At 33.8% G+C, this 20,368-nt stretch overlaps 1 protein-coding gene across 4 annotated transcripts in view; it reads left to right on the top strand.

Annotated features, from left to right (window-relative positions):
* Positions 1-20,368, top strand: part of ATP11B (ATPase phospholipid transporting 11B (putative)) — a 107,643-nt gene that overhangs the window by 74,478 nt on the left and 12,797 nt on the right. For 2 of the 4 annotated variants that reach the window (XM_076003618.1, XM_012736971.2), the window contains exons 22-28: positions 319-464; positions 1,616-1,675; positions 3,245-3,372; positions 4,370-4,508; positions 8,409-8,474; positions 8,991-9,094; positions 10,997-11,162. In XM_076003618.1, the coding sequence (XP_075859733.1) occupies positions 319-464; positions 1,616-1,675; positions 3,245-3,372; positions 4,370-4,508; positions 8,409-8,474; positions 8,991-9,094; positions 10,997-11,162 (809 nt within the window). Of the gene's footprint in view, positions 1-318; positions 465-1,615; positions 1,676-3,244; positions 3,373-4,369; positions 4,509-8,408; positions 8,475-8,990; positions 9,095-10,996; positions 11,163-13,894; positions 13,981-18,926; positions 19,053-20,368 lie in introns of all 4 variants that reach the window. The other 2 variants (XM_012736973.2, XM_012736972.3) reach the window with 2 other exon arrangements.

Raw genomic sequence — 20,368 nt, 5'->3', positions numbered from 1 at the left:
CTTACTAGTATAATAAGTGATGCTCCTGCTAGATCCTGAACTTTCAATATTATTTTTATATTAATTGTATTTTATCTTATTGTGTTTTAATTCTTTGAAAATTGGTATTATATGTCTGGTATATATTGTAGCTTTATATTAAATACATATTTAGGTAGAACAACCTTTTAGACATCTGCTATCTGCTGACTTATTAGGATTCAGTTTTCCAAAGTCCATGTTTAACTACTATAAATAATTAAGATATCTGCAGATACATCATAAAAATTGAACTAATCAGTCATAAGTGAACATGCCTTTCTGTCCCCTTTGTTACAGGAATCATGGGTAAAGAAGGAAGACAGGCTGCAAGAAACAGTGACTATGCAATAGCTAGATTTAAATTCCTCTCCAAATTGCTTTTTGTTCATGGTCATTTTTATTATATTAGAATAGCTACCCTTGTACAGTATTTTTTTTACAAGGTGAGTTTCATATAGATATTTAGACTCAATTATTGAAATAATAATTTGAAGTTTCAATTTGAGGAATGTTATAACCATATATATTTTTCTTAAAAATAGTGTCTATAAGTAAAAATAATAGTAGTTTGTCATAAATCTAATGTATACCAACAGAAAGCAGATCAGTGGTTGCCTGGGGCCAAGGGTTCAGGTGGTAGAATTGACTGGAAGGGAATGTAAGAGAACTTTTTGGGGTGATAGAAAAGTTTTCTAGTTTTATTATGGTGGTAGTATATAAAAAATTTCCAGAATACATTAAAACTAAAATTGATGTTTTATTCCATGCAAATTAGAACAAAGTAAATTTGATTTATTTAAAGTTATTTTTTCCTGAACCAGTAATAAGTTTTAATTTAACTACAATATGATGGTTTCAAACAGAGGTTCTTAACCTTTTTTGTGCCATGAATGGCCCTTTAGTGGGGTTTTTATATGTATAAAATAAAATACATAGGATTATAAGGAAACTAATTATACTGAAATACTATTCTATCTCTGGATCCTTTGATGAGAGCAGAAACCCACATTAAGAGCTCCTGTTACCAATATATTTAATATAGCAATGTCCTATATTGTATATATTCCTATAACTAATAGCTACAAGCCAATGAAAGAACATAAGTAGTAGACCACACATTGCTATAAGATGATGATGGCAGTTTTCTTCTGACTTATTATTCTAGCTTTTACTTGGAATATTAATATATTGAGATGAAAAGATGTTTTGACAATTCTATTTATTGTGTGTTTGAAGTATTTTTGCATTTTAAAGCTGTCATAGCCCTAAAGTTTAGGTAAATCTTATTGTACTATATATGAAAAGAATTGAATAATAGTTGGAAGGTAATAAATTCAAAATTGTACTATTGCTTGGCAAAGATAGGAGTCAAGGGTATTTTCATTCTCATATCTGTACTGGTGCATAAAATGCTTTTAGATGTTTTTTAACAAAATGGAAATCCTACTTTCCTGTGTTATATAGACAAGTCCTTATCCTCTACTTACCATATTAACTGAGATTGTGTTTATGGACACCTTTGTAACCATTTTTAAAGTGTTTCTCTTTTAGACCTGAATATTTTAATTATTTCCTATTTAATCTTATTTTTCAGAATGTGTGCTTTATAACACCTCAATTTTTATATCAGTTCTACTGTTTATTTTCTCAACAAGTAAGTAAACAGAAGTTTATATTTTGTCCTTTTAGAATAAGGTATTTATGTTTGGATTTTGATAGACATTTGGAGGGACTTCTCATTTTTCTTCTCCAGGTAACTAGACAAAACGTTTTACTCAGTGTGTTTAATCAGCGCAACATAATATTCTCCTTTTCACTTTGAGGTGAATGTTAATGCCAAAATATATTGTAATTCTGGATGATGTTTTAAAAATAAATATTAACTCTTAACAGCTTATCAGAGAATTTTGATAACTTTTTTCAACTTCTTTGTGATATTTCTATAGAATCCATATCAAGCCAGACCAGTTAATATTGGTGATTTACCTCATTTTTATATTTAGCTGACAATTTTTTAGGTTTGGAAGAAACTTTAGTGATTTAGTATAGGGATGGCAATATAGGTTTTAACCTCAGAAGCTAGCTTTAAAGATAATAATTGTTAGAGATACCTGGAGTGCTATATTGAAAAGGTTTCTGAAGCCATAGGCTCAGAGGGAAAATGCTGTAATCTGTTAACAGTGGCTGTAATGGGCACAGAGTGGGTCTTTTTTGTACACATGTTACATATTTGCAATTCCTGATCTAGTCTGTTTTATTAGAAAAGAAAAGTGAAATCCATAGATATTAAGTAACTCGCCTTAGCTAATTTAATGACTAAACCATGACTTGGAGCTACTGCTTCTCACTAATTGAGCACCCTTTTCACATACAACACTCTACTGCTCAAATTTATCAAGACATTGATCCAAATTTATTGAAAAAACAAGATCTTAATTATCTTAGATTTTTAACGAGTTGTTCCTATCCTTAATTGCTTTTTCTTTTCTTTTTACAACCTATAACTCTAAATTCCAAATATCTGCTTGTTGATTGCCAGTAACAGTTCATTTTCCTAAATGAACTAAAGAATGTGATAAGACCATATAACAAGGGGATCGGACTTATTTTAATTAGGTTTTCAGGGAGTTTATAGTGCAATTTAGGAGGCAGTATTAATAATAATTAAAACAATATATGAAGCTTACGCAAAATGCTAAGCAATTGATACCAACAGTAGGACCTATGGCAGTTTAGAGGAGAAAGCTATCATCAAGAACTTAGGCAATTGTGCAAAGTTTGATGGAAGTTTGATGCAAAGTTTCATTGCCTCAAAGGAAAAGTAGGACATAGATGGGGCAACAAAGCCATGAAAAAACCTCTATGTGTTTTAAGGAATTCTTCTAAAGGAATTGTAAGTAAGAATGCTAGGGTGCTTATAGAAGAATTGTGTAAAATTACTTTACAGTGACCAAATTGTGATTCAATTCACTAGAATTTTAGAATCACCTAACATAGTAACATAGTAAAATATTCCAATTCCCACAAAGAATATAAATCCAGGAACATTATATGTTTATGTCTATATTGAAAGCTAATTGAAATTATTAAAATTAATTTTATTATAACTTGATAAACTATAATTTTATGCTTATTTTAATATGCTTCTTTGTGATTATATGCATAAGTATAATACTAACTCATAATTTAGAATCTCAGCATTCCTACCAATTTCTCTTTCTAGACATTGTATGACAGCGTGTACCTGACTTTGTACAATATTTGTTTTACTTCCCTACCTGTTCTGATATATAGTCTTTTGGAACAACATATAGACCCTCATGTATTACAGAACAAGCCCACCCTCTATCGGTAAGTATATTCCAGTATTAAAGGTCCATAATATTTCTGATTGCAAGCAGCGTATTAAATAGTTACCATTTTTTAAAAGTACCTAAAAATAAGCATATTAGTACTTTGATGATTAAAACTTTACCTAGTAATTGTCATATGGTTTAAAGTTATTGAATATCAAGGAGAAAATTTTGAATAATTTTTTTCAAAGAGAAAATTTAAATAATTTTTCTAGTGTCTGTAAGAATGAATACTTTCATCTTAGGAATGCATTGGGTAATTGTGTAATTTGCACTTAATATTGCAAAACAATAATATTCCATTTTGTGTGCAAAAAAGAAATTAGGAATTGGTGGTCTCTAGAATTCCTAAAAAATTAGTTTATGTTCTACTATTGCCCAATTTATAAGTAGTAATCAATACAAAATGCAGGGTTAAGGATATTAATTCCCATCCCAGATCCCCTGCTTTATTCCTGAACCAAGTAATCACAGAGATGTGCTTGAGACCTATTCCTCAGGACCAGCTTATGGTTTCCACTATAAACTGCTATAGAGATCCCACTTATAGAGGTATCTAATTATTCAGTTATGGAGTAACTTACTTCGATTTCCAGGATATCTAGGACAGGGCTTGATCCAAGATTGGCACAGATTGTTCTTCCCATTATAGATATTGTTGAAAGTGAACTTAATTAGGACCCTCAGTGCTGACCCTAACTCAAATGACCTCACTAAAAAGAGACCATAATGACAGCGTGATTAAATGTTAACAGAAGAATATAATAACAGATAAATCAGCTTTTCACAATTAATTGACACATTATGTCTATATCATATATAAACTCTAAACTGTTACACAGATGTATATTACAAACAGTGGTTTGTAAGTTTGGGTTTCTGCTAATATTTTCAAGCATTTTAAATTAAAAATTACTAAGTTATAATTGTATAGTAGGTAAATAATAAATGATTCCTAATATGTTCCTTTTTCTCTTCTTTTTTTTAATTTACAGAGACATTAGTAAAAACCGTCTCTTAAGCATTAATAAATTTCTTTATTGGACCATCCTGGGTTTCAGTCATGCCTTTATTTTCTTTTTTGGATCGTATTTTCTGATAGGGGAAGATGTATCTCTGCTTGGAAATGGCCAGGTAAAATATATAATTTTTTAAAGAATGCTTAGTAATATTTTGATTTGGTTTGGTTTTTGATAACTTTTTGTCATAGAAAAAACTGGGCCGGGCGCTGTGGCTCACGCCTGTAATCCTAGCTCTTGGGAGGCCGAGGCGGGCGGATTGCTCAAGGTCAGGAGTTCAAAACCAGCCTGAGCAAGAGCGAGACCCCGTCTCTACTATAAATAGAAAGAAATTAATTGGCCAACTGATATATATATATAAAAATTAGCCGGGCATGGTGGCGCATGCCTGTAGTCCCAGCTACTCGGGAGGCTGAGGCAGAAGGATCACTCAAGCCCAGGAGATTGAGGTTGCTGTGAGCTAGGCTGACGCCACGGCACTCACTCTAGCCTGGACAACAAAGTGAGACTCTGTCTCAAAAAAAAAAAAAAAAAAAAAAAAAAAAGAAAATAAAACTGGAATTATTGTTTTTAAACAGGGCTTCGTAGAGTACTACAAATTAATTTTTGATAGTTAGAGATTATTACTGTCATCCTACTTTAAATTTGTATCATTAAAGAAAAATGCAATCATCATTTCTTTTTTATTAATAAAATTTTGACAAAGTTATGTTATAAAATATTCATGAGAGCTTTTGATGTAACTTTAAAAATTTAAGTTCCCCCAAAATAATATACCACCTAGAAAAATTCACTGCCATTAAATCATTTTTGAAACAGGTTTATTGAGGTATAATTGACATATAACAAATTTACATATTTAAAATATGCAATTTGATACCCTTTTAAAACCATTTTTAAATGTACAGTTCAGTAGTTTTAAGTATATTCACATTGTTCTGCAGTAGATCTCTAGAACTTTTTCATCCTGCAAAACTGAAACTCCATCCCCATTGAACAACTATTCCTATTTTACCCTCCCATCAGACCCTGACAACCACCATTCTACATTTTGTTTCTGTGAATTTACTACCTGTGAAATCTGTTTTTAAAAAACTAAGTAAGTGTTACAGCTTTTTTAGAATTTATATGTGCTAAATAAAAGGCTAAATAAGTGCAAGGTAAATACCAACGAAGAATGGTTATTAAGTATACTATAAAGTAAAGAAGTAACTAAAAACTAATGAGTGTATTTTTTAAAGAAGAACTTATCTTCTCCTTTCTTGACCCCTAGAGAATAAGTCATCTTAGTGCATGCTTATTCTAACAATGTTGCTGTTGTACAAAGTATTTTTGGAAATAGCTTATGTTGCCTTACTGGGGTCTCAGTAAGGAAACTTCCTCAGGGAAGAAGCTGTTTAAAACTATAAATAAAGATGCTACTTAAGATTATAGGTAAGGAAAGAAAGTGATGGGAAAATGTGAGAGAAACAATTCAGATTGAAAGAATTCACCCCCAGTAAAACAGACATCCACAGAATGTAATGGAAAAGGCATTGTGTCTGTCATAGAGTATATTAGATGAATAAGAATTTTACATTGAAGGAAACAGGAAAGGGAATTGTCATGTGGTGAGAGTGGAAAACTAATGATATAGGGAGGAAAATATCAGGAGAACCGTTTCAGAGGTAGCTGAGTTCCCCATCCTAATATTTTATGACATTGTGTTTCTCTGGTGGTTCCAACCAAAGGCGTCAGAAGAAAAAGAGGAGGCCAGATGTGGTGGCTCACGCCTGTAATCCTAGCACTCTGGGAGGCCGAGGCGGGCGGATTGCTCGAGGTCAGGAGTTTGAAACCAGCCTGAGCAAGAGCGAGACCCCATCTCTACTATAAATAGAAATTGACCAACTGATATATATAGAAAAAGTTAGCCAGGCATGGTGGCGCATGCCTGTAGTCCCAGCTGCTTGGGAGGCTGAGGCAGGAGGATTGCTTGAGCCCAGGAGTTTGAGGTTGCTGTGAGCTAGGCTGACGCCACGGCACTCACTCTAGCCTGGGCAACAAAGCAAGACTCTGTCTCAAAAAAAAAAGAAGCGTATGCCTTGCCTCTTATAGTACTACCCAATGGTCAGTCCATAGTAAAGAGATAGTTTGTACTGGAGAACTGAACAACTAATTAACTCTAGGGAAGGTAATTCTTGTGTAGACAGATATATAGTTAAGTTAAGCCTGATAAAGAGAAAGTTTTCACCTTTTGTTTATTCTTAAAAACCTTCTTACTTGACATAAGACTTTGCTTCTGTAATTGTACTCTCTTTCCTTCACCATCAGTCTTTCATCCTCTGTGGGATCAAACCCATCACCATACAAACACAAACATGCTTTAAGATCTCCCATGTTCTAATAAAAAGCACACTGCTTTGGCCCACATCTTATTCTGGCTATATTTTTCTTTGTGTCTTTAGAGCAAAACTTGAAGAAGTTATGTTTTCTCATTATTTCTACTTCCTGGACTCCTGTTCCCCCTGGAACATATTCCACTGGGGCTATTGCCCCTAGCCCTCTTCTCAAAACCATGTTCTTTATGGTCATCATCATTTTATGTTCCTAAATCCAAAAGCACATCTCAGATCTTATGAACTTGACCACTGGGCACAATTTATAAAGCCTTCTTTCCTGCCACATGATCTTCTCTCAGCGTCTGTAGCTTACTTTGGCATCCTACTATTTTTTATTATTCCTTTTGTATCTTTTCCTCTTCCTGCCCTCAGAGTCAGGGTTTCTCAAACTCTGTATTATTGACATTTGAACAGGATAATTTTTTGTAGTGAGGGCTCATCCTATGAATTATAGGTTCTTTATCAGCATCTCTAGCCTCTACCTACTAGATACCAGTAGCACACACACATACATTCCCCTAGTTGTGACAACCAAAATTGTCTCCAGACCCAGCCACGTGTCCTCAGGGAGGCACAGCCACCCCCACTTGAGACCCATTGCTCTAAATGGAACAGTAGCCTAGGGCTCAGTCCTAGGCCGTCAGTTCTTCTTTATCTGTACACTAGGTACTCTCATCCTTCCCATCTAAGAAATGATAGAGAAAGCAGACAGGTTGGGATAGAAAGCATTTTGAGCATCTAAGGTGTAACGGAGTCTAAACATTTTATCAGGCCCTCTTTAAGAAAAAATAAGCGTATAATTACAAATACAAACTTAAGTATACCTGAAAGTGATGATGTGTGACATAAATATGCCCCACTTAATCCAAACTTAATCACTTTTCCTTTTTTTTTGAGACAGAGTTTTGCTCTGTTTCCTGGGCTAGAGTGCCATGGTGTCAGCCTAGTTCACAGCAACCTCAAACTCCTGAGCTCAAGCAATCCTTCTGCCTCAAGTCTCCTCATGTTCTTATTTGTGGAAATAAAATCCTGATATTCTTTTGGGATTCTGCTTATTTAATAAACCTTAATAAGTTTTGGCTATAAAGCCCAAGGGAACACTTTCTGACTGGCATTAACTACATTTTTACATGGACTCTTTTGAGGAGCTATTCCATTGTCCATTATCTTTCCTTTCATTTTTAAGTATAAGTTTCTTTTTTTCTTGCTCTACTAATGCTGTGTCCAAAAATACTGTGGCAAATAATCTGCTGTAACTTTCTGGTTGGGAAGGTTGCAAAAAAATAATGGTGATTGAACAGTTTTGTTACCATTTTCACCGTGTCAGGAATAAAGCAGTCACTAACAACTATTCTATTCTAACTAAAAACAGTCTGTGCCACACACTTCGACCCCATCTTTAGGTTTCCAGTCTGATAATGTTAAGAACCACTGAGCATAAAAATAATAAGCATAATGGTGTTTCTTCTTATACTCTTCTTAACTTTATTAATATGGTTACCAGTTTCAAGTGTAACTAACTAGCACTTCTTGAAGAGCTAAATACATCAAGTGATTTTTAGTAGATTACTTTTTCGCTTACATTTGATTTAGCATCACGTTAACACATAATGTAATAGTTTATTCTTTTTGTTTAGATGTTTGGAAACTGGACATTTGGCACTTTGGTCTTCACAGTTATGGTTATCACAGTCACAGCAAAGGTATGTTACTAAAATTAGAAACAGACACATTTTATGTCTGTATACATAATTAGTTAATTTTCTGCATTTCTTTAGTCATAGATATTTGTCCATTTTCAATAATAAATTATTTTATTGATTGCTATTTTAATAATTTATTTAAATTTTTGTCAAAAAATTCTTAAGTTCATTATTTTGGGAAGCCTCAGCTGATTTTTATGATCAAATAAAAATCTCTGAAATGTTGCTTCTTTGTAGATAGTGCAAGAACATAATTTGTTTTAGGCTGTGGAGTTGAAATACAATAATCACATGAAATTTCAATGCTGCTTCCTCACAAAAGAAAAATATTGTAAGCTAAAAATTATTCAATTTTATACTAGGACTCTTTCATTAATATGTCTTTTAAGGGATTCTACCATGGTACTTTTAAATACTTATAATTAATACATTATATTCTTGAGTTTTATCTGAGAGGTTAAAAAGTAAAGCTTTATTATTTTATATATCTAATAATTTTTTAAAACATTTTTTTAGATGGCTTTGGAAACTCGTTTTTGGACTTGGATCAACCATCTTGTTACCTGGGGATCTATTATATTTTATTTTGTATTTTCTTTGTTTTATGGAGGGATTCTCTGGTGAGTAACTTTATTGTATTTTAATTATATTGATTCAACTATAATAAACATCTGTTATTGTGATAGGTTATATTATGACCAGATTCTGCTCAGAATAGTTTTGAGACTCTATCCTGATAATAAATTTATTTTTTTCAGTTGATGTTACTGATACAGAGAGAAAAAGAAAGTAACATTTATTGAATATCTACTATATTCTAAATGTGGTTTTTTAATGTAAGATATTACATAGGTTAATCACAATACTTATCCCCATTTTTTTCTATGTGGAAACTGAGCCTTTAGATCACAAAGGTAAAAAAATAGCAAGGCCAATATTTAAACTCCAAGTGTTATTTCACAATTAATTTTCTCTACACTAACCATATTACGTCCGAATTATTTATTAATGTGTGCAATAAAATAAATCACATAGAACTATTAAATTTTAGTTGTTGAGTTAGCTTGTCTCTCAAAAGTAAGTAGTATGTGTCATCTTCATTGGTAGAATCAGATAGTTGGCTGGCTACTTTAATAGATTAAAAATTGATGCTTCTCCTAAGATTCTTTGGTAGGTGATAGACAACTAAGTCTCTCTCTTTTTGAGAATTTATTACATTTGCCTGCTGTGCCTTTGATCCATTTATCAGGCAAAAAACCTTCTGTTTAGTTTCATAAAAGGATACTCATATGAATATTGTTTGTTTATAATCTTTATTTCTCTGCTTTTTTCTCTATTTCCCCATACTCTTTTGAACTGAGACATAAAAAACCCAAAAAGAGGCCGGGTGTGGTGGCTCACGCCTGTAATCCTAGCACTTTGGGAGGCCGAGGCGGGCGGATTACTCAAGGTCAGGAGTTCGAAACCAGCCTGAGCGAGACCCCGTCTCTACCAAAAATAGAAATAAATTAATTGACCAACTAAAAATATATATACAAAAAATTAGCCGGGCATGGTGGCGCATGCCTGTAGTCCCAGCTACTCGGGAGGCTGAGGCAGTAGGATCGCTGAGCCCCGGAGATTGAGGTTGCTGTGAGCTAGGCTGATGCCAGGGCACTCACTCTAGCCTGGGCAACAAAGTGAGACTCTGTCTCAAAAAAAAAAAAAAACCAAAAAAAAAACCCCAAAAAGAATATCTTGCAATACCTGTTACTATGTAAAACTAGTATTTGTGAGTACATTTATTTTAAAATGTTTTTTTTTTTTTTTTTTTTGAGACAGAGTCTCACTTTGTTGCCCAGGCTAGAGTGAGTGCCCTGGCGTCAGCCTAGCTCACAGCAACCTCAATCTCCGGGGCTCAGCGATCCTACTGCCTCAGCCTCCCGAGTAGCTGGGACTACAGGCATGCGCCACCATGCCCGGCTAATTTTTTGTATATATATTTTTAGTCGGTCAATTAATTTATTTCTATTTTTGGTAGAGACGGGGTCTCGCTCAGGCTGGTTTTGAACTCCTGACCTTGAGTAATCCGCCCGCCTCAGCCTCCCAAAGTGCTAGGATTACAGGCGTGAGCCACCACGCCCGGCCTATTTTAAAATGTTTTTAAAGAAGAGCCTCTGAATAGAGCTTTTATCCTAAGACTTGGGTAATCAGTCTTTTAACTGCTCAGTAGAAAATATTTTGTTATATACTTTTCCTTGCTTTTCTTGGTCTCTTAAGTCTGTATTACTACATTATTCTTATGATACCCTACCACCAAGATAGTCAACTGCTTGCTACTTTTCTAGTAATAAAAACTTACATTTGCCTTTAATAATTACGGTCTATCTTGTTTTATTATCTAATTAAATTATACTGATTTTGATTTTGAACATTTTCCTGAAGTACTTAATTTTTACTTTCAAACACAATGTGTTTATATGATGTCCTGATTTAAATCTTTCAGTTTCTACTTTTATTAAGTCCACTGTCTTTCTTTGCAGGCCATTTTTGAGCTCCCAGAATATGTATTTTGTATTTATTCAGCTTCTATCAAGTGGTTCTGCTTGGTTTGCCATAATTCTCATGGTTGTTACATGTCTGTTTCTTGATATCATAAAGAAGGTATTTGACCGACACCTCTATCCTACAAGTACTCAAAAGGCACAGGTAACCACTTTCTGTATTCAGTATCTTTTTAGTTAGTGGTCTTAAAGGATTAGCTGTCATTATAATTTGCTTACATCAGAAAATAGGAAATTACCTATTTCTGTATCAAGTATTTTATAACATAAACATTGTTAAATGTGATATTTTAAGAATATTTCATTTCTATTAATTTGATGACTATTGATAAATTATGAGTTTTTTAAATTACATTATGTTTTTATCAAAACTCCACCTTTTTAAATATAAATCTGTCAAGTTATGTCCAGTTAACAATAATAAATATGTTTTAAATAATATCACAGCATTCTATTCTATATGTACATGAGATATATAGTCATGTCTGTAGAAACATTAGAAGTTGAGTAATACTTTTTCAGGTTATATTGTTTTCAACAAAAGAGTATGAAATAAGTTTTTTAACTTAAATAATTTTTATGGAAAATTTCATGAAATGTATTCTCACTAAACATTTATTAGTAAATATTAAACTACCGTAAATATTAGCAATATGTTATATAGGGCTTGAGAATATGGTCTTTGGGGCCTGATAGATCTCAGTTCACATCCCAGCTCTGCCACTTGGTATCTCTGTGACTTTGAGTCTCAGTTTCCTCATTGGTAAAATTATGGTAGAAATGTCCCTTTCATTATCTTTGTAGTGAGGATTAAATGAAACAATTTTAAAACATAGTAGACCCTCACGAATTGGTAGCTGTTTAGTTGAATGAGCCTTTCCTGTATATTTGACTAGTACATGAGATAGAAATCTATCTTAATTTGTCCTTTTAACTGTACCATAGTATTGGGTATGTTTTCTCAAGAATATATTCTGATCAATTCTTATACCCTGATAAACACTGAGTTTATTAAGCATTTAATTCTGCCGAGGTTGAGATTTTTCAACATGTTTGCAATATGCCAAGCAAAGTTTGTTTAAATTTTGGAGATTTAGTTGTATATTAATACTACAAATAGAAAAAGAGTTCCCTAAGTATTTAGTGATTTAAGGTAGGCTTCCTGAAAAGTGTATCAGTTTTAATTTCAATTGGTCATATCAGCAACATTTTTTTAGCATTTATTTTCTTTGGTAACTTAATCCTAGCCTACATACATTTTAACACCCTTGAGATAACATAGTCTTGTAAAGCCTGACAAACAAATTCAAATGCAATTTTAACTATTTATATGATGTATGTACTTGATCAAGTTACTTTGCTAAGACTCAATTTCCTCCTGTAAAATCAGAAATATAATAACTACTTTATAAGATTGTTAGAGATAATGAATATGAAGCACCTGAAATTCAGCCTGTATGTGGTTGGTTCTCAGTAAAAAATGTTATGATTTTAAGTACAATACGGATGAGAATGTTGCTCTGTGATACTGATCTCTAAATGGGGCTAAAAAACTTGCATAATCTGATTACTCTGTCTGCCTACACATATATTTATATCAGTATAGACAGACTTTTCCACTCCACGGTATATTTCTTAAATATATATCAGAAAGTTTTGCCTATCTTACTATTTTTAATCTTTAGAGATAAATATTTATAATATAATTGTTATTTTTAGTACGTTGTCTATTCCCTTTATGGAGAATAGTTTGTCTCCCCCTCTGGGCCTATATACAGTTATATTTCACCAAAATATATGAATGGCATCATTTTAAAAACTTAATTCTTTGTAACAGTAAATATAGGTTGACTATCCCTTGTCGAAAATGATTGTTTCAGATTTCAGATTTTTTTGGATTTTGGAATATTTGCATTATATTTGCTCAGCATCCGTAAGGCAAAATCTGAAATGCTCTCGTGAACATTTCCTTTAAGCGTATCATGTCTGTATTCAAAAAATTTTGGATTTTGGAGCATTTTGAATTTTCAGATTAGAGATAACCTGTAATTAAATTTCTTTACATTTATCCTTAGAAATTCTACTATAGGCAGAGCATTGACAAATTTATGATGTATTTTCATGGGGATTTCTTCTTAATGCTATCATGATATATGATATTAGTTCTTGTTATCTTTTTACATAGGAAATATTTCATACCTTCAGGTAGGCACTGACACAAGTTAAAAGTGTTTATATATATTTTGGTTCTTTTACCATAAATTAAAACTGATTAAAATGGAATGTACAGTAAATCAATCATTTTATCTACATGTGAAAGCCATTATATGCTTCCTTTTGGCTCACTGTATTTATTTCCAAATGACAACCAGATGTTATAGGTGGTCTAATCCAAGAAGAAAATCTCTACTTCCACTCTGGGGATCTTTAGCCTGCTGATATGTTTTTTTTTTTTTTACTGAAATAGTACTAATATATGGTCATTCAAATCCCATATGTGACATTATTCCTTTGCTACAGGCAGCAATCATTATTATTTCAGCTTTATACCATTATTTCTGATTTCAAATTGTCAGCTACTTTATCATTTACCAAAAGTAGCATGAAAAATTGTATCAAAAGAAGAGCTATCAGCATTTATTCTGAGCTTTATTTTTCTCCAGAATAAGAATGTGGTGTTAAGAGTGAAGACAAATTCTTTTAATGGCATAGCTAACAACCCTACAAATGTCAATCATGTATGTGCATCATGTATGATATTTCTTACTCATGTAGGAACAGATGTATTTACAGAGCTTGTCCTGTGTCTGTCTCTTAGGTGATGAATACAGCTCACTGACTTGTTGTGTGTCCCATCCCTTTTCTGTCCACTTATAGATGTACTCCAACACAGTTGCTTTAAGTGACGAGTTCATCGCACTGCAGCCATTGTCGAGGGCAAGGAATCAGCTGAGCAAACTTAGGTAGAGTAGGAGGAGTAGAACCTCATTAACTCTTCTGCATGCTAAAGGTCAATTAAACAATATCTGAAAGATGGGCAGAGGCATGAATAAAGAGTGGGACATTTTTATTAGCATAGCTCTGTCTCTGGCTAATTTGACCTTTATTAATATGTTTGTTAAACCTAAAAAATATATATCCATTTCTTCTTTGAGAAAAAAATTCAGATGAAAATTCAGCATGATAACAGGACAGAGATCTATACCTTGTTATATATTTTTATACCTTAACTACCTTTTCTAGCATAATTCTAATGCTTCTGCTTGTCATATTATTCATATTTAAGAATGCTCTTGCATGTTGAGTAATTAAAGCTACAAATATTCATCATAAAATTTAAGTTTTAAGTTGTAGTTTGTAGTTACTTGGAAGTGAGAGTTGGCCATTTTTTATCTTGCCTTAATCTGTGTTATAAATATATGTGCCTATTTGTGTTTGTACACTGTAATGGCTGCTAAAACATTTCATATCTTTGCTACTATTTAGTGCATCTATAAATTGAACAATGTGTCTGTATGTCTTCTATATATCTTTATCTCCACAGACATTCATTTTGTCAGTTTCTGTAAAAAGATTACTGGTAGTCTAGACATGTCTTTTGATGGAAGGGAACGAAAGCTTAAATTCTAGAACTTTTGATGTCAAAATCCCACAATCATGTATTAAGTTTGACTCCAGTATGGTTTGAAGGGAATAAGTAATATAACTAAAATTTTTTTTTTTAGTTTTGACACTTTTCAATTCTTACCCTGTTGGTATCTAATGTATTCTTAATCATATATTTTTAAATATTTTTTTATTTCAAGGTTTCTTATCTGTGTTCATTTAATCAAATGAATGGCTTTGACAAAAGCACCATTTAATAACCTTTTATGTTACTATGAGTCTATAATATTGACCTGTTTTAAAGTTTTACCAAACTTTTCAGCATTTTTATTATTATTAGCTTTAACTTTTCTTAGATATTCTACTTTGAATTACAAAGGTGTAATAATTATAGATGAATATATAAATGGGTGTTTAAGTGGTAGTCAACTAAATTTCATGTTTAAAACAAGAACTAAAATCAAAACAAATTTGAAGATTTGCCTTTACTGTTGGTTGAGCCAAATATAAATATCACAATTTTATTGGTAGGTGTCTTTCTAAAAAACAGTGAGTTTCTATCACACTTTTGAACTTCTAACTATTTAACTCTTTGCACTCGCTTGCTTTTTTCTCGATTCCTTGATTCTACCCAGGATTTATTAAATCTGGGGTATTTTTTAAATACCCCAGATTTTACAAAGCGTGGCAGTAGAATAAAAAACTGGAGTTTGTTTTCATACAGACTTATTTATTTGGAATTTTTTTTATATTTCAAATTATTGATACATTCAAAGAGTAATTTTAATCTCTATAATTTTTCATGGTGTGATATTTTTTGAAACATTCACCCACATGAAGACCTAGTTTACATTCACATGTTTCACAAAGATAAATTGTCTCTCTTCTTCCTCCTTTGATTTTTCTGTTAGAACAAACAATACAATCTTTGTGTTTTTTGTTAGGATGAGGTGTGATTATATGGAGCTTTCCATCTAAACGTTGCTCTAAGTTAGTGGATAATAATCTACCCCTGGAAGTTAGTGTACCATCTCTACATTTACATTTTACTTGTCCTTTCATGTTAATGAAAATAAGAAAAAATACTTGAAAAATAGACAAAAATCCCCCTTCCCCCTGAGGTGAAACTACATGTCGAGTGTGGCTCAACAAACGAGCTGCTACCGATGCTAACCGTGTCAAGTCACACTCGACATCCTAGTGCAAAGGGTTAACTCTCAGGCAATAAGAGTGCTCATTATTTAAAAGAACACTCCGGCCAACTCTTTTGTCAAGTGAAGATAACTTTTGCATTATGAATAGTCATATTTTTATGAAATCACATTTTCACATATCATGTTGGCTTAAATCAAGTCACATTTTTTGAACAATAATAGACTTTAAAAGACTGGGGAAGGAAATCATAAATCAGAGATCCCAGGCTCCAGATTACTTTAATAAAGAAGTAAGCTTAACATTCATCTAGGAAGATCACAGTGAGAGCAGGATATTGATCAGAATATTGCCTTTCTGCAAGCCACTCTTCAGTCAGGTGGTGTAACAAAGGGAAAAGAGCACAGTTCAGGGATAAGGGGACCCAAACACCAATGCCACACTTGGTGCTGTTCCCAGTGGGTTCTAACCAAGTCAGTGCATCTTTTTGGGCCTCCAGGTTTTTGACCTATCAAATAATCATTTTACGTACTGTGGTCTATTTACTTACTTACTATTAGCATCTAAGAAAACAATACGAAGGGCCAGGCGCAGTGGCTTATGCCTGTTGTAATCCTAGCACTCTGGGAAGCCAAGGCGGGTGGATCGCTCAAGGTCAGGAGTTCGAGACCAGCCTGAGCAAGAGTGAGACCTTGTCTCTACTAAAAATAGAAAGAAATTAATTGGCCAACTAAAAATATATAGAAAAAATTAGCTGGGCATGGTGGTACATGCCTGTAGTCCCAGCTACTCGGGAGGCTGAGGCAGAAGGATTGCTTGAGCCCAGGAGTTTGAGGTTGCTATGAGCTAGGCTGATACCATGGCACTCTAGCCCAGGCAACAAAGTGAGACTCTGTCTCAAAAAAGAAAACAAAAAGAAGAAATACTATGCTTGACCAAAAAGGCAGGTAGAAATAAGTTACTCAGGTGAGCAGTGAGTGACCACTAGTGATGCAACTGCTGATGCAGCCTGTGAATTTTGAATACATCTTGTTTTTAAACTACATTGAACAATATTCCATAAGTGTGATCTATGATAACTTAACTGTTTACTCTTATGCCAAAGAGGAACATTGTAAGGATATTAGATATCTTTAAGAGCTTTCAAATCTTTAAGCAGGTTAGTACTTCGTAAGAACCGTTAACACAAAACTATTAACAATTTTCTTTTGAATAAAAGAAAGCTTATTTTGAGTAATTCCCCTTCCCCTCTGTTATAGGCAAATCTATTAAGCTGTCTTTACATAAACTTACTATACTCTTGAAACCAAGGAATTCTCTTATTTCTTTATTCATGTAAAATATTCACCATAGCATTTTTTTATAGAAATAATTATTGATCAGTCCTAAGACTGATGGGAAAACACATTGAGATGAGGCAAAATTTGTTTTTCATTTATTAAGGATATTTTCTAATAATTTAAGAAAAGTTAAAATAAGGATGGCTATAGGCACTTTTTTGTTTGTTTGTTTGTTTGTTTGTTTGTTTGAAACAGAGTCTCACTCTGTTGCCCAGGCTAGAGTGCCGTGGAGTCAGCCTAGCTCACAGGAACCTCAAACTCCTGGGCTCAAGCAACCCATCTGCCTCAGCCTCCCCAGTAGCTGGGACTACAGGCATGTGCCACCATGCCTGGCTAATTGTTTTGTCTGCATGTTTTTAGTTGGCCAATTAATTTCTTTCTATTTATAGTAGAGACAGGGTCTTGCTCTTGCTCAGGCTGGTTTCAAACTCCTGACCTTGAGTGATCCTCCCGCCTCTGCTCCCCAGAGTGCTAGGATTATAGGCATGAGCCACCGCGCCGGCACCTAGGCACGTTTTTTTTTTAACTCCCTTAGATCTTTAATACAAATGTAGAAAAAACAAAGAACTGAAATTTATGTAAATTACTTGACCTTCATTAAAAATATAATTCAGGCCAAGCGCGGTGGCTCACGCCTGTAATCCTAGCTCTCTGGGAGGCGGGCGGATTGCTTGAGGTCGGGAGTTCGAAACCAGCCTGAGCAAGAGTGAGACCCCGTCTCTACTATAAATAGAAAGAAACTAATTGGCCAACTAATATATATAGAAAAAATTAGCCGGGCATGGTGGCTCATGCCTGTAGTCCCAGCTACTTGGGAGGCTGAGACAGAAGGATCACTTGAGCCTAGGAGTTTGAGGTTGCTGTGAGCTAGGCTGACGCCACGGCACTCACTCTAGCCTAGGCAACAAAGTGAGACTCTGTCTCAAAAAAAAAAAAAAAGAAAAAAATATATATATAATTCAGGACCAGCCATGGTGGCTCATGCCTGTAATCCTAGCACTCTGGGAGGCCGAGGGCCGGTGGATCATTTGAGCTCAGGAGTCCGAGACCAGCCAGAGCAAGAGTGAGACCCCATCTCTACTAAAAAAAATAGAAAGAAATTAGCTGGGCATGGTGGTGCATGCCTGTAGTCCCAGCTACTTGGGAGGCTGAGGCAGTAGAATTGCTTGAGCCCAGGAGTCTGAGGTTGCTGTGAGCTAGACTGATGCCATGGCACTCTAGCCCAGGCAACAGAGTAAGACTCTTTCTCAAAAAATAATAATAATTTTATATATATATATATATGTGTGTGTGTGTGTGTGTATGTATATATATATATAATTTAAACTAAGGATTAAATTTATTTTTTTAACAAATAAGTCAAGCCCCTCACACACATATAACATTTGTAAGGCCACATGACCCTACTGTTCTGCAGAAATCCAGTTAGAGTAGCATAGTCTTCTGAGAACAGAACGTGAGAAGTGAGAAATTGGAAACATCTTTGCAGTAAGAACCCTAAATCTTGGTGGCAATGAATTTAATAGAAGAAATTGAATTTTATTGAAGGAAACCTGGTTTTAACTTAGCTGTGTTATATGTTTAATAAGAGCTTTGTGTACTGGAAAATCATGGCTTTATTTTGTATGCTTTGTGTTTCCCTGTAGAAGCTCCTGTTAGCCCTCTTTTGTGACAGTGAATGTGCTGTTGTGTGAACGTTCCTTTGTGCCTCACATACTGTGGATCCCAACTTGTTGCTTTGATTTTAAACCTATATATGGTGAAGAGTATCTTTCTGTGATATGAGACTTGTTGCTTTTCTGTCCTTCCAGATGGAAGAAGATAAGGGTTCAGTCAGCTCAGCATATGAATTTGCTGAAAGCCAGCACAGAGGGGAGGACAGTAGGCACCTGCTAGCTGAGGCTTGCAGCCAGCAGGACAGTTGTTGCGTGCACTAGGTAGTACTGCGCTGGACCTTCCTGGGGACTCATCCGCTAAGTTCTCATGCTTGGGGTGTGTCATGGGAGCACTGACTTGACATTTCCATATTTACTTACTAATTCCTTCACTGTTTCTCATGTGTTGTTTTAGTTTAGTTGTTTTTCTTCTTTGTGGTCTTTACATTTTTCATATGTCCATCCCTGAAACTTGTATTAATCTTTTCTTTAGAGTTACAGTGGTAAACCAAACTTTACCATAAATTCTAACCTAGAAAGGTATTCTCACAACCTGTTATCTTACTTTTAAGAAATTATTCCTTATTCACTTCTCCTTTTAAAAATTTCATGCTATTTCTATTATTTCTGAAATAATTTTCCCCCATGAAGTTGTAGTTGTATATCATTTTATACATCTTAATGTAGCTAGATACTGAATTACCTATCTAAGCTTACCTCTTGAATGATCAAATGAATGAGTGCTTACTGAGTAATTTTCTATTGACTGATAATCAGCAAACTGTCAATTCTTACTATTCACAAATGCTCATAGTTGTATCTTTTTAATAAAATAATACAATTGATGAGGACTTGACTTATTCCTCTATTTAGGAATAAACCCTAACAACCTCTTGGAGATATTCAAAATATTTTCATTAGTAGTAATTATGGGGCATAAAAGTTCCTGCCACTAATAATTGTATTTTACTTGGAATAATTGCCATTTTGTTTATTATAATTACTGGTCAAGAAAATGCTATTGTCTCATCTGAGATAAGCAAATGATGAAACTTTAAAACAGGGGTCCTCAAACTTTTTAAACAGAGGGCCAGTTCACTTTCCCTCAGACCGTTGGAGGGCCAGACTATGGTTTAATAAAAACTATGAACAAATTCCTGTGCACACTGCACATATCTTATTTTGAAGTAAAAAAACAAACATGCAAAAACACCCACATGTGGCCCGCAGGCCGTAGTTTGAGGATGCCTGTTTTAAAGCAAAGCCACTTGAAGATTATAAATCTTTTAACTACATAATAAATCAGACATGTATAATTTGAAGAATCTGAATTATTCTATAAGACATATTTTTAAATTAGATTCCTTTAGTAAATTGCCCTAAATGGAAAATTAATTCTCAGTTATTATCAGTTGAAAAGAATTCTGAATTTTTATTTTGTTTTGGTATGCTTCATGTGATTATTTTTTTGTAAAAAACAACAACAATAATAATAATAATAAATAATTGTGGCTGGGGCACGGTGGCTCACGCCTATAATCCTAGCACTCTGGGAGGCCGAGGCAGGCGGATTGCTCGAGGTCAGGAGTTTGAAACCA

Source organism: Microcebus murinus, chromosome 1, assembly GCF_040939455.1.
Source record: "Microcebus murinus isolate Inina chromosome 1, M.murinus_Inina_mat1.0, whole genome shotgun sequence".
Taxonomy (NCBI): Eukaryota; Metazoa; Chordata; class Mammalia; order Primates; family Cheirogaleidae; genus Microcebus; species Microcebus murinus.
This window is presented reverse-complemented; position numbering and strand designations above follow the sequence as displayed.